We start from the raw sequence: 15589 nt of genomic DNA on the forward strand, positions 1-15589 counted from the left end.
TTGTACAACTAGTAGTTAGAATTTGTTACCCTACTAACCTCAGTGTCAAAAGGCTGGTGATTCTTTAATGCATCAGTGATATAAAATATTAAAAGGCCACACATTAGGCAGTTCATTCTGCATGATTGGTGCATTTTAGTGACAATATTCCAGTTATTCCGTCAACGGAAATGAGCCATATTTCATTGTAGTCTTTAATATCCAGGAAACAAAGCCATCAATAAAAAGGGTTAATTCATTTATGACCCAGCCATATGAGTTCTCCTATCACAGGACGATGTGTGGAACCTGCAGCAGAATAACAGCCCCCTGAATCCACCTCCTGCGTCCCATGTGCCACTGCTGCCGAGCGCGAGGGCAGTTCCAGTCCTCCTCCTGTGGACGCGCAGGACTCTGGGACCGAAGTCCGATTCTAACCAGACTGTGAGCAGCTTCTGCTCCTAAAAATGAATGAAATCCATTCATACGGTGAAATATAAAGACTCCGGCACCGGGCACGTCCTCTTTCGATGCCGCCGCTTCGTGTCTGGCTCCTGCATCCGGCTGCCGGCGGTGCGCACAGGACCGACGGGGTAACCTATGAGAGCGTGTCGGGGGCTCGAGTGATGAGATCGGGGCTCTGAGCGACTGCCGGTACTCTGAAAAGCCCTGATGCTGAGGATGGAAAGCGTTTAGAGCAGCCCACTTGAGTCGAGAGGAGAGTTTGGGGCCATTTCTACCAGAGCGACATCCGCACTTTGAAGACACTAACTTAACTGTCGCCGTCGTGTCGATGCTGCCGGACTGAAGGAGTGAGGAGATGCGAGGTGGAACATGGATATACGAGAAGGGATGAACATCAGTAAACACCGCAGGAGATGTACAGGTAGAGAATTACACGCGTTTGCTTTATTCTGTGTCATGCGTAAACTCTAATATCCAATATTCCTCATATATTCCTGCTTATTTTCGGTGTGTGCCGCTGTAATCACTGCACAACTTCCACTTCTGGGATCAAATTGAATAAGCCTGCTGTAAAGTAGTGTTAAAAGCTTTTTCTTTTAAAAGAATATGCGCATTTTCAGTCCTTTCACGTGTAATACTAAAGGTTACGCACACATATGCCCAGCTTGGGATTGAACGTAACGCGTGTTTGTGTTGGTACCTCTATGGCCGATTAGAAAAAAAAACAGGTTTGAAATCCTAGTTTTCCTGTTTTCAGCTGAGTTGCACAGTTTCTCATTAGAGATAACATTCTGTGCGTCCTCTAATTGCCATGACCACCGTTTTATAGCATGCCGCGCGATTGCACCTATCAGTTCTTGCTCATTTAAAACCTCTGGCAGAACTCATTGTCCTCAGTGATCAACAGGGGGATTGGATTCAGTCCAGTCTCATCATCCCTTCCCTTTTTTTCTTTGATTGCCCCGAGCTTGATTGGTTCACCATGTCTCAAGTCCTTAAGCGGCACTCTGTTGGAAACACTTCTCATGAAATCAAGTGTCCATATGTTGGAGAGGCAGCCACCTTGCTCACTGTGACTCTGTTAGTAGGTAAATTACAGATGCCTCCCTCGCTGTGGCATTATGTTTCCACTGCTTGTCATTTTGAACCTTCTATGTACAGGGTTGCCTCAGTGTTGTGAGCTCATTGTTTTGTTTCGTGTTGGCACCGTTCCAGTTGCATGTTACTGTTCCAGCCCAAAGCTGTGGTTTAATTTCCCTCAGCTAAACTCTGCTCCTGCACAGTTCCTCCTCTTACCTTTTTGTATTCAAGTGGTTGGAAGAGTGGAGCTACTACATATCTCCTTGGGGAAGTGAGCTTATGGCTGGACACGTTTCTGATGATGTCACTGGCTCAGAAAGAGGAGGAGGATGAAGTTCATAGTACCCCCTCTGTTTGGAGCAGCCTGGTCTGCATGAGGAGGGGAAAATCTGAGGGGAGAAGGTTGATGCAGGGAAGAAATAACTGGGAGGGGTTGTGAGCTTTTGCAGTTTTGCCACATGGTTGTGTTAAAAATCGGTTTAATTTCTGTGTTTCTTCTGTTCATCCTTCTCTACTGTATGAGCAAATGCAAAAGTTTTACCTGCAAAACTACAGCATTGCAAAAACAAATCCATGTGGAGAACGTGCTTCTCTAGTGCTTTGAAAGGTTTAAAACTGATAGCGCCGACTTGTCCTAATCACAGTATAGATCATTGCCAATTCGTTGAAATACTTAAGTATTTTTGCCACATGTTGTTTTTCTTCCTTTCTCCATAAATCGGGCGTCTCCACAGATTGATTTTGTTTACATCTACAATAAATGAATTGGACTAAAGTAAACTAATGTTCCATTTTCTTTTTGAATGCAGAATGCAGAAACCTAAATTTCCTTAATAAGATAAGATAAAACTTTATTTACCCGAAGGAAACTCTTATGCCGGACACAAAAAAAACAAATGACATAATGTTAGAAATGCAGTGGCTATAAAGCAGAAAGCAAAAGGATGTAAGTACGATATATCACTGCAATAAAACAAATAAGTAAAATAAGGATAGGACAGAACAGTAAAAAATAATACTGGCGGTTATACTATGTTTGTTTTGCAACTGTGTTGCATGTTCATTTCCAACATGCATTGAGTATATATGGGGAAATGAGGCATAAAATCTTTTACTTGAAAATAGCCACACAATAGGAATCTGTCATGTGTGGGATGTCATGGTGACGGATACTAGCTGTATTTCTTTAGAAACATCTCAAGAAATGAAGAAAAAGTAAATAAACACAGGAGAAAAACATTTATTGAAAGTAGCATTCTCAAAAAAAAAGGAAACACTTTAACTTTTTGTGTATTAACTGTCAAAACAGTGCATCGTCAACATTGACCTTTTATATTCTCCATTCTTTTGAATTGTTCTTACCTTACTGTACAGTTCCTTTTGTATTATCAGTGTGCTTCCAGTTTAGACGCATTAAGCCGTGCTGCTTACAGACACTTAAGGTTTTCTGTCTAAAAGGTTCTTTCATTCCTCGCAGTAATAACAGCTTTGCCTTCTCCTCATTCGTGGGCTTAAAATTGCCTCCCATGATAACTGCTGAGTTCGAGGAAAGTGTTTCACCAAAACCTAAATCAGTGTATTTAGGGAACTATTAATCGGCAGGCTCTTAAATCCTAATGGGATCCTTAATTAGCACTTTTATAAAGGCAGGTGCACTGGAATTGTCAACTACTCGTGCCTAAAAAAGCATTTGTCCATAGCTAGCTTCAGCCGCAAGACGGGACGAGCCAAGTTTATTTGCTGGGCGTCATTCAAAGAGCTTCAGAGGAGATATTTAGGTAATAAAAAGACAAAGAGACAGTATTGCAGGTGCCTAGTCAGATGAATTAATATCTAGGCCACTAGTCTCCTCACCACAGCCATTTACACTCTCGCTGACTTCTTTTAGAGTATTTACAACGAGCACATTGCTTGAAGTTTACCCAGCTAAGGCGGTAATTCTGAAATAAAACGGTTTTGCAGAAATTTTTCGAGCTGAAATTTGATGCATAGCTCCATAATGGCGTGTAAATTATTACCATATCCTGGCTCATTATGTTAAAACTTGGAGCTTGGAGCATCCATGCAAGCAGGAAGAACCTTTCAACGTGCTCAGTTGCTCTTGTCACAGGGGAGATTGAGCGCTTTGGTGGAATGCTCCTGGTGCGGTCTGGAGAAATGAAGAAGCTGGCGTGTGTTATGTCATGCCTGTGGCTTGTGTGCTTAGATCAAAACACCATTAGTCTCTTTGTCTTGTGCCACTATTTGAGGTAGAATCTTGGCTGGGGAATACGTTGGCTTTCCCTTGGCTCCCGCGGTGTTCCATTTGTGAGAAGAGGGGAGGGGAAAAAATTAAAATAAAAAATAAAAATCATGTTGGCATGCGTAAATTATTAAGCTCAAGAAAGTTTGGAGCTCATTGATTATAAGCCCATAGAGTGGCCACGAGAAGTTAAGATTTGTTGGTTTGCTGTTGCGTTTACAGTCAGTTCAAGAAGAAGGAAGCAGCCTTAAAGTATTTTTTTGAAAGTGCGGCCAGATTTTTCATCTTAAAACTGGAAAGGAGGCCACACAGACGGGCATGGCAGCTACATCATACATGTCAGCTTGCAGAAAACCTTTAGAAACAGCAGTTTAGTTTGATCACTGAAGGAATTTCCTGCAAAAACACGTGTATGCACAGTGCAGCGTAGGGTATAGAGTGCATACAGCATGGCTTAATAATTGAATATTCAGTGGAAAAGAGCTTATAACTGGAAAATACATACGGCACGATTAGGACTTCATTATCGCTGCCACTCCTCCGTGGATTTGCTCAGTGAATCTTTGATTCATGTGTGCGGTGAATCAAAGTACGCAGCATTAGGAAGAAAATTTCACATTTCCTGGTAGTCTCAACACGAGCATCACCAGTAAAATAAATTTTAAATGACTGGAGGCACTCAGAGCTGTGAGATGAGCTGCACGTGCAGGAGAAACAGCGATCTGGCTGGTTTCTGCAGATCAAGTGAAGTCACAGCTCAGGTGATTAAAGATGCAGCATTGTATGCTATTTTCCCTGGTCTCGTCTTGTTCCTGCAGAGTGTGTGGAGTCTGGGCCTCATTCATGATTCAGAGCTCGAGGCCCGGGCTGGGAGGGTGTGAGTGTGTGTGGGATGCTTTTTAGTGTGAATTTTATCTTCATCTGGACTCTCCGACCAAACGGAGACCTGGAGTACCCGTCTATTAATACATTTTTGAGCCCTGAAAAATTGATGGCAGCTGAAAGATTGAATGTAGTGGAGGGGGTCGAATCAGCTGCCGTCCCTGTCAGCCTCTGTGGCTGACTGAACTACAATCTGTGGTTTATCAACTCCAGCTGGTGCTGTCAGAGAACAAGAGGTGTCACTTTGACGAGGCCCAAAGTTTTGGAGGAGTGCTTTGTCTCCACAAATCTGAAGCTTCCCTGGAAGCAGCTGCGCTTCCTCAAAAGTCAAATACAATGAAGCGCTCCGTTTTACATCCGAGCTCGTCAAGGATTCCCTGTGACGTCTAAGAAGATTAGAAGATTAACTGATAGATAGAAAATGAATGAGGAGTTAATTTGAGTGTTTGCTGAAGATTTGTTTTTTTGGTTATATTTGGTGGTTGTAGCTCCTCAAGTGAGAATTTTAGCTGTTTTGCTTTATCATGTAAGTCATTTAAAGGTGTCTTCTGTTATTTTAGTTTCAAAACTGCAGTACAATCGTCCCTCGCCATATCATGATTCACTCTTTGCCATCTCACTGTATTGCTGATTTTTAAATTGTATATAAGTGATTTTGTATCTTGGATTTTTCACTATATCATGGGATTTTGTGTATAGGTATTTTTATATATTTATTATGTTAATTTTTTGTGGTAAAATAAGCATTTTCTAGCCTAAAAAATGAAAACAATATGAAACATTATTAAAAAGATGATAATGGCATATTAAAATAATATTAAATTGAAATAAAATGCGTAGCATACAGCGCTGGGCTCTGATTGGCTCAGCGACAGTACCATCTCCTCTGTCTCCCTTCTATAGCAGAGTTCAGCATCTCACCTTATCCATTTCACATCGATGTTTGATCACTGCGCATAGTATTGTGTTGTCCATCCATCCATTCTCTATACACTGCTTTATCCTCACTAGGCTCGCGGGGGGGCTGGAGCCTATCCCAGCCGACTCGGGCGAAGGCAGGGGACACCCTGGACAGGTCGCCAGTCTGTCACAGGGGCTAAGCATACACAATACTAATATTGTGTAATACTAACACAATACTAGTATTGTGTTGTGTTTTTGTGAAATTTTAGTAGAAAATTGAATTTATTTCAAGCCCTATGGTGTCGATCAAACATTCTGTACCTTCTAAGGCTTCTGGCATTAAACCCAAGCACCAGAGAAAGATGCTTAGCATCACAGAAAAGAGTGTGGGGAGGGTTTATAAAGCCTCACAGTAGGAGGTTTATGGATGTGGTTGAAGAGGACATGGAGGTAGTTGGTGTGAGAGAAGAGGATGCAGCAGACAGGGTTAGATGGAGGCAATTGATTCACTGTGGCGACCCCTGAAGGGGAAAAGCCGAAAGGAAAAGAAGAAGAAGACAATATATATAAATAATAAAATAAATATAAAGTCGCTACTTCGCGGAGTGTCGTCTGTCATGGGGGGTTTTGGAATGTAACCCAAGCGATAGACGAGGGACCACAGACTCAGACTCAAGGAACTAAACCAATCAACTTATGAGTCAACTTTTAGTATCGCCATTCTTATTCAGAATCAGTTTCTGGTTAAGACATAACCAGAATAACTTAATCACTCCAGTATTTCAAAGAGAGTTTCATAGAGAAAGAGGCGGAATGTCTCAGAGTTTCACATTCTAAAGAGGGCAAAGGTAGAAATATGTTATGTGAGCCATTTTAAGGAAGAAAGGGCTTGTTTTCATGGCAAAAACATTTTTGAAATATGTAACCTTTGATACTCTTAGAGATGAGTTTTTATAGGCATAATTAATGTTTCAAGTGAAACTGTTGGTTGGACAAAACAAGCTTGAAATCACCTTGAGCTCTAGTAAAGTTTAATTAGCATTTCTGACTGTTTTCTGTTTTTATCGACTCAGAGGTTAATGGAGTCATTAAATAATTTATCACCAGAAAATCAATATAATATTTTCAGCCCGAGAATGACATAAAGCTGCAAGGAATAGCAGATAAAATGTCAGAAAGTGATGATGAATACAATCTCCTGAAATGCAAACAACATAAGGTGAAGTCTTGTTGAAACTTAACAGAATCAGAATTAGAAACATCTTCTTTGGCCTAGTGCTTGGACACATGCAACGAATTGGACTCAGTCTTTTTCTCTGCTGTCAAAGTGTTTTTATAAACATCACACATGCTGTCAAACAAGGGCAGCAGGTTATGGGAAAGAAAGTAGGCGGGTGGGTGTTATTAATGCTTGTTTCATGTGTTTTAAATTCAATATCTATACATATTTATATATGGATAAGTAAATATAGCAGAGAAAAGCAGTGAAATAACTTTAATTTACCAGTGCAGTAATGTTACATAACCTCCCCAGGAAATGTGCAGTAATATGAATACTACAATATATACTGACAGTCAATAGAAGCTTTGAGGTAGAAATGTAATTATTCTTTGTGGATTTACTGGTGATCTAGTGCCCTGGTAGTTGAGATAATGATGAGTTGTCATTGTGTCACGATTCATTGCACATGGGTTGGTCACTTTGCAAAAGTGAACCAAATACACACCAAGCAATACTCAGTGAGTATCTGCACAATGTGAGAATGGGTTTTCAAGGCCTATATAAAGGCCCAAAAAAGGCCACCATTGTTAGTCCAGTGAACAGCATCATGCCGCGTCTATCACATGAACAACGTCTCCGGGCACTGGGTATGGTGGAGGCCGCTTTGAGCTACAGTGATGTAGCCAGGCGTATGGGCTGTTCCCAACCCACAATCAGAAGCCTGGTCCAAAGCATGCACCGACGGATTGCTGCCTGCATCCAAGCAAATGGAGGCCATACTCGAGATTGACTGTTGTGACTTTGTGTTTGGCAGGTGCTGTTTTCTTTTGTGAAATTCTTTATTTTAAAATTGTTGAAACTTCAGATTTTTCTTTCTGTATGCCAACATGCTAAACAAATGATTCATATGAAGAAAATCCAGTTTCGGGCTTCAAAATAAAAATTATGTTGAAAAATATGGTCTCAAAGTTTTTAATGACTGTCAGTGTATATTATTATATTGATAACATCACATTATTTGGGCACATTTTTAAAGAATATTTATTTGACACCTTGAGCTGCACCTGACATTTAGCAGCTCTGCTCTTATCATCATGACTTCCTTCTAATTAAAAGGATTTGATCCACCAACATCAATCACCGATGCTCTTTTAGTGAACTAATGTCAAAGTATTTGAGTTTGGCAGAGGAGAATGGTACAGGTCAATATATAATTGAGGGACTTTTTAAGTCCCTCTTGGATACATTTTTATTAAAAGTAAAAAAATGTATGTTTTATGTTTTATGTTCGTGATCATGTCTTTCCAAATTCCATGATTATTTATGATGGAAACTCACTTTTTAATAAAAAAAATGACTGGATATCACTAAAATGTCAACTAAATAACCGTCCCAATTTAATAACAACCACCTTCTAATGAGCTAAACAATAATAAAATGAGTTGATTCAAAAATTGGGTCCTTTTTATTAGGTTGAGATAATCATAACAGATGTTTCTTTTTTGCAATATATCAAAGTTTATATGGAAAATAACAAATTGTATCTCTGTCCCAGAAATCACTTTCCATTAAGTTCCCCATTACAAAAACACCTCTCCAGGAAGTGTGTTAATTCCAGATCACATGACCTGCTCCACATGATGTCATTTCCTCCTGAAGAAAAGACTGGAAGACTCCAAGGCTATCTGACTTATTTAATATAAAGTATAAAATAGTGTGTGAGTCAAGTGTGGATTTATGGCATGTCAGCAGGTTTACTACAATATCTTTATAAATAACTTTCAATTTCAATTTTACTTGGTTGTATATATAATATTTAGAAGAATCATTCTGTAATAATGCCATGTGGTGTTTGGTTATAGGTGGCCATGTTGATTTTAGGCTTAAAAACAGCAAAAATGTCAGCTATGATGCAAAAAGTCCTACAATTATATACTGACCCGTATAAACATGTTGTGCATCACAGTGCTGGAGCTAAATATCCAAACATATGTTACTTATTGTGTTCAGTCTGTGTGTTTCATTCCCTGTTTATGTCATCTGCAGTGTAAAATGATTGTGTTTAAATGCAGCTGACTGTGCAAATTGGGTGAGGAAATGTTCAGGCCAGGACTGTCATTCCAGCCTTGATCATATTCCATTTTTCAACCATTGGCTTTTTTTTTTTTTTTTTTTTTACGAGACATGAAAGAGGTTGGAGCTTTAGAGGAGAAGTTCGAAAGCCTTCCCTATCATTAACTTTCATCTCATACAGCAAACAAATGAGGGAATCAATTTGCGATGAAACTAAGTCATTGGCCTTGTCACTACCACTTAAGGTCACAAGGGTAATTAATGTGTACTGATGAGGAAGTCAGAATCTGCAGCGGACACTCTTGGACTCGCCATCATCGTAGCGCTGAGCTTCTTTGGGATCAAAAGGCTTGCTTTAACCCTCCCACCAAACCCCCCACTATCCCTGTTGTCTGATGTCTCGTCTCTCCGGGGCTCGCGGAGTAATAGAGATCAAGAGATTGCTGTTAGAGGCCAACAGATACCGACTTTTATGAATGGGGTGTCTCGATAGTTCACACATTCCGGTGGTGTTCTCTTGTGTCGCTATCAAGGCGAGATAAATTAATTTTAGATGACCAGACTGTAAAACATTTACATGGCTGACAAAACAATTTGGGGAAAGGAGTTTGGAAACGTGAAGCATCTGTCGCAAGTGTGAGTGTCAAATTGCAGCGAAAATTCAATCTGAAGCCTGAGGTGATGGGTGTATTTACTTTATTAGTCCAAATAAAAACGAGACAGTTTGCTTAAATGAGCGCGCATACAGAAGCTGGAAGCTGTCGTACAAGCATGGGCGAAAACACAGCACAAGTGCGGAGTTGGAGAAGAAAGTTTTGCAGGATTTCAAGCCACTTCTTTTAGCTAATAAAGACATTGTGTGTATTAATTTATTCGCTGCATCTCTCACAATTATTCCCTCAAAGGAGGAGCTTTCCAAAAATATCCAGGAGCAACACGGAGGGATTTGAAGTCTCTCCGTTTCATTATTAAAAGCCAACATTTACTTGTGACATTTGCATCCTAATAACTGCAAGATAAGTTGGAACGAAGATGACACTCTAGACCCAATCTCCATAATGAGATTTATAGGGAAGAAGTGTTGCCTTTAATGGTTTAGTACACGCAGAAAGAAGAGCAGTTTAGGGAAACATGTCAGGGCCGCAGTTGATGTATTCACATAAGCATCAGTATGCTCCGTCATGCCTTTCAGCCGGGCCAAGATGGGAGGCGTGCAGATAACTGAGAAAGTATGAAAGTGTAATCTCTCAGTTGTCTCTGTTTTCTTGCCACTTGCCTCTTGATAGACTGTACTGTTCTGATTAATTTTTGCCCCTCATTTATTTCTGCGTGCTGATGCCGTGTAGTCGGAGGAAGCCGCACCATCAGTCAATTAAATGTACCAGGGAGACTCATTTTGAGCAAAGACAATGGCTAATTTCCTCCCGTCGTCCCTTCCTCCCACCATAACCAGCCTCCATAACCAAACATTTATCTGCAGCCTTATCAGAAGGGAATGTATCTACCGACACGTCGCTGGGCGTTAAGAGCATTTAGACAAATAAATACATCAGCGTTTATCAGGCCGACAGGAGGGTGCAGCTCTCGTCATCATTTCACAACTTTTTTTTTTGGGAACTCATTTGAGTCAAAGGCGAGATAAATTACAGTTTAGTCCTTGAGAAAATCAATTGCGAGTCTCCCAGGGGACCGAAAATGGTTTTGCGCTGCGTACAGTCAGCTCTTTATGTCAGAAATACATAATCCCTCCAGCTCAGACGAATCCAAGGAGCCAGGACAGTGCTTTATTACATGCTAGGGATGTGTCTGACAACCAGCTTGCTTTTTTTTGTTTTGTCTCAGCAGGTTCGAGTACAAGCAGGCAATCCCTTTATGTTTCTCTTGCAGCCATGATCCCTATTATGCAATATTAAGCACACTTAAGCAAACTCTGCAGAAGTGTTTTTTGAGCTCGTGGGATCTGCAGCACAGAATAGAGCCTCTATTAAATGTCACCTAGACCCGTTTAAAAAGATTAAATGCGAATAGCGAAGATATTTTTGGTTTTCGGGACATTATTGACGTTTCTTTTCCTGCGTTTTATGTGCAGTTGCCTCACAAACGTGGACAGTTATTGTCCTTGTGAAACCTGTCCAACTGATGAGATCAGCGACCGGCGTTTTCTGAATGCTTAATGGCTTCCTACATCCTTTTCTTTTTTTTATTTGACAGAACAGTAAAAGTGCTGGAGAGGACAAAGCCAGGATTCTACACACCTGTGATTGGATGTGAGCTCGTATTGACCCAAGACCATTAAAATGGAGTTGCTATGGAAACTTATACTGCTCCTGTCATTGGTGGAGTGTCTGGCAGGTAAGCCTCCTAAATGTTCACTTTTTCATGTTGTTGTATGTTGGCTTGTGAATTGTTATTTATAGATTTTCTTCTTGGTGTTTGGAACAGATGGCGCTTAAAAGTCAAATGGCAAAATAAAAGAAAAGGTTTTATGGCCAAAGAGCACAAACCAATTTCACAAATGCTTCACATTGTTGTCTTTTCATTGGCAGCTCAAGGCAGCAAATCAACATTCCTTCAGTTGTGCATAGCAACTATCTCTGTTTTTTTCTCTTTTTTTCCCAGGCAGTGAATATTGTTGGAAAAAGAATAAGCCCAGGCTCCCATCTCTGAACGACAGCTCCTATCTAGCAGCTGAATGTGCACTCATTCATTCTAAAGAGCGCCTCAATTGTTAGCCTAATTGAGATTGCAGTGGTAGTAGTACAGGAGTCTTGTCATTGATCTCGCTTTTTAATGAGAGATCTAATTTTCCTTCCAAAATGTTCAGGGTCAAATGCTAGTTCTCTTCAGAATGTCAGAGTCTGAAGCTGAGAACGAGATGAATCAGGGCTTTGTTGCTTGAGCACAGTATCTTGAGGAATGAGTAATCTTTCATGTTGCCTCGCTCAAAATCAGCGGCCCCTCCTCACAGCTGGGACCTAAAATAATTAGTGTGCGTCGGTGTGTGCGCTTGTGACTGGAACTGTGTGTATTTATTTGTGGACATGCGTCTTTTTTCATATATTTTTAAAGCACAGCAGCACGTCAGAGCCTAAATTTGCCTACATGGCAATTAGAATTACTTATCACTAAATCCAATATGCATCAGCGGATGTCTAATGAGGCTTTCCTCAGGGAACTGTGGCTCACTCTGGGATTAAGATCTACACCACAATTCTGGATCACTTATTATGTCCTACTTAAATATTCTCTTAAGCACAGACGACTGAACGCTTTAGACCTCGATGGGAATCCTGCTACGAACCTGACGGAGTTTTGATGTCAGACAAAACCTCTTCAAGGAGACAATTCAAGTCTGCCGTGTGTGCAGCCACAGAATTTACTCTTTACAATCACGAGCTGCAGAAACCACATTCAGAGTTATCTACTCAAAGCAATTTAGTCCTTAACAATGGAGCAGAGGGCAAATCGTTTCTGAAAAGCATTGTGTTGCACAGCCCTTGCCTCACTCTTGAGACTCAGAGTTGGTACCACAGAGTAACTGAGCATTAATATTCAGTGTGGGACCACATTACATATGCTCTGCTTACAAGACGAGTATGGCGCAATAGAACTACAGACCTCTGCGTTCTGCGAAAGGCTCGTTTTAGTATGCAGACGTGCCATGCTGGGTAGAGAGCGTGCACAGTGTGAGGAGTTGTTTGTTGGTAGCTTATTTATCCAGACTCTGAAGAGTTGTTGTTTTTTTAAAAAAAAAAAAACACAGTAGGCATCAGCTGTGTGGGAGAGCAGTGGGGCCAAAGGGATGTCATTCCCACTGTGAGTTCATCTAAAGTTAACCACCTCTCCTCGCCGTTCCTCTGAGGGTCTGTGCGGCCCGAGGCAGGGGCGTGGACTATATGTGAAAATGAGTGAAGTAAGAGGGAGAGCAGAGAGGTCAGGATGGATGTGGTTGTGCCCTCACAGATATGGCTAACCTTCACACAGCGAGCCTCTTCCAGCACTGGATCAACAGTCTTCAACTGTGGTTTCATCAGAGGGTTCAGGTGGTAGATCACCAAGGTGTGCTGCCGAGAAAGTAAAAGTAACTCGCTGTACGTAAGGCCTGTAAAGAGAGGACTGAGTTTCTGTTTAATTAACACACTGCATTATTCTACAACATTCCAGTGAATCAAAGCGGCAATATAAAGCAATGCGGTCATTAGGAGAATAGAAAAAAAGGCCTCAGGAAGGGAAGTAAAGACTCAGTTGTGATGCTTGTTGTTTGTATCCCCTCTTATTACACAAACCACTTGCCAAAAACATAAATTGTTAGATGCAAAATATTGATTCACTTTACCACAAGCTCAGTGAATTTACAAGCGTTTGCCTAAGAAATAATTGGCAGAGTGGAATCCCAGAAACATCTGTAGCTGGCATTGAAGGGCTACAATTTAAGCCGCGATGGAAGCAGGAATGTAAACACGTTCAGCAAGACTGCTGTTAAGCCTCTAACCAGCAATCAAATGTGTGTGTTTTTGTTCCCTCGCAGAATAAATAAGAATTAACTTTGGGGGGAAAATGTTTTCCGTGATTCCTTAAGTGGGTGTCTGCAGCCTCAGAGAAGTGATGCATTTTAGGCGCAAGGTCTTGATGTTTATTTTGCATGAAAAGTCGAGGAAAATCTCAAGGATGTGTTGAAACTGGAGTGATATGATTAGATGTTTGGTGCTCAGAAATCGCTTACCTCAGACTGTGTTTATTTCAGGCCGATCAAAAATAAGTATTCAACAAAGCAGTAATGAGTTTTTCATTGTGTGCTGCTGCAGTTGTGTCACCATGGAAGAAAATCAAAATAAGGCTTGTGCGACTGTAACCAATAGCCTTAAAGGTCAGATTTCCATTTTATGTCTTAATCCAAGGTGTTATTTAGTTATTGTTATTTTCGCAGATGTCTTCATTTGATGTTGAAGACATCTGCGAAAATGCAGCTCAAGTAGAAATAAGGCTTTAAAAGTCTTTTTTTTGATCAAATGAAGTATCCTCCAACATCTTTTATTAACAAAGATGGTGTTTCCTTAGTGATCTGCAGGGAGATATAGTGTGAAAAAGAGTAGATTTTGTAATAAAAAGTCTACTTTGGAATACATTTATTTGATCTGACTAATTTTAGCTGCTTAACTTTGGTAAAAGTAAAGTTAATAAAAAGAAAAAGTACTGCGCATTTCATCCCTTCTCCCTTACTTTGACACTTAAAGCAGATCTCTTCACAGACGGAATGAACAAGAGAAATTATTACAGTGACCAAAAACTGTTTTAATCGCTTCTGAAAGTACAGTTTTGAGACAGACTTTAAAAATGTGAACCTTTCCTTAATTATAACAGAGACGGCAGTTGCCCTACATAAAGCAGAACGCGTCTAATTTCATCCACACCTCTGTTCTCTTAAATCAGGCTCAGTGATGCTAAATGGCCAGCATCATAATCTGCTCCTACTTTGCTCTGCATGCCTGTTTATGTATCCCAGAGTTGAGTTTCAAATATCGACTTATCTCATTGATTCATCTGAACATGGACAACCCTTTTAGGAATCCTTAAGCAAGGATTTCATTGTTGCTTTGAAGTGTTGTGTACATGAATCTGCCCCCCATAGCGGCTGTATTTTTTTTAATTTTTTGCTTCGTGCAGGAATGAAAAATCATCCAATTTAATTGCCTTTGTATTCACAGTGTGGCTGTGATGGTAGTTCATCTGAACTGTGTATTATTTCTTGTAAATACATCAGCATCAATTAAACAGCGATGTATATGTGTGACGGGACACTTGCACCGCTTAGAGCTTCCATTGCTGTGTAGAAATTACCAGCCTCTCAACTTTACTGTTGATTAACGGGAACCTTTTGTTTATATCGTCTCACACAGAAGCCAAGACGTAGCAGTTAGCACAGACTGATAATCAGCAGAAAGTATGAAACTCTCCACCACTAATTTCTCGTCGCACGTACAGTAGTTTAATTAGCAAGTCCTGATGAATATGAAAAGTATTTTGATTCTGTTTCCCACATTGTTAGCACTGTTTATGAGATTTGTGGTGCAGGAAGTAAGAAATATTTGCTAAGAAAAGAAATCCGCACCTATTCTGAGTGATTTGGTGAAAACTGAGTGTCGCACAAGTTGGTCAGCATGAAGCTTCAACACTGCTGGCCAGATAATGTATATTTTCAATTTCAACTTTAGCAGTTTCCATTATTTCAAACAACATTTTTTGAAGTGACTGCTCAGCTCTCCTCCATACATTGTCAAAAATAAAAACCAGTAATTGTCGAATCCGCCTGTCTGTAAGTACCTGTGATTAAAAACCTGATAGTAAAGCTTTAAAACATGATAAATGTTTCCATTAGTGCACATCATTGCATCTGCTGAGTGACAAATAGCCTTCTAGCCAATGCTGAGGAGACAGGGGTGCTGATATTACTACAATTACATGATAAATGGTCTTCTCAGAAGCAATATGTTCCTGGATTTATGTAGACATTCAATACAGAGTAGAACAACAATGAAAAAAATGGCTTTAATTTGCTATTTTCTGACATATGGACCTAATCAATTCTGCGTTTCCCCCAGTGAACATGGCGTTGGATACACCTGATACTAGGGCTGTTATTGCATTTCAGATGCACTACCTGTGATTAGCTGGAGAACGGTGTCACATTGGTGGGATATTGGGTGAGAATGTGACACATTCTTCTCCTCTCAGTAGCTGAAAAT

The 15589-nt window shown here is 40.4% G+C and overlaps 1 protein-coding gene across 2 annotated transcripts in view; it reads left to right on the forward strand.

Moving 5' to 3' along the window:
- The first annotated feature begins 270 nt into the window (after positions 1-270).
- Positions 271-15589, forward strand: part of cntn3a.1 (contactin 3a, tandem duplicate 1) — a 99907-nt gene continuing 84588 nt past the window's right edge. Inside the window, exons 1-2 of one of the 2 annotated variants that reach the window (XM_022206595.2) lie at positions 271-865; positions 11058-11198. In XM_022206595.2, coding sequence (XP_022062287.1) covers positions 11144-11198 — 55 coding nt within the window. In that variant the 5' untranslated portion in view covers positions 271-865; positions 11058-11143. The remainder of the gene's footprint in view (positions 866-11057; positions 11199-15589) is intronic. The other variant, XM_022206587.2, reaches the window with a different exon arrangement.

This window comes from Acanthochromis polyacanthus, chromosome 6 (assembly GCF_021347895.1).
Source record: "Acanthochromis polyacanthus isolate Apoly-LR-REF ecotype Palm Island chromosome 6, KAUST_Apoly_ChrSc, whole genome shotgun sequence".
Classification (NCBI taxonomy): Eukaryota; Metazoa; Chordata; class Actinopteri; family Pomacentridae; genus Acanthochromis; species Acanthochromis polyacanthus.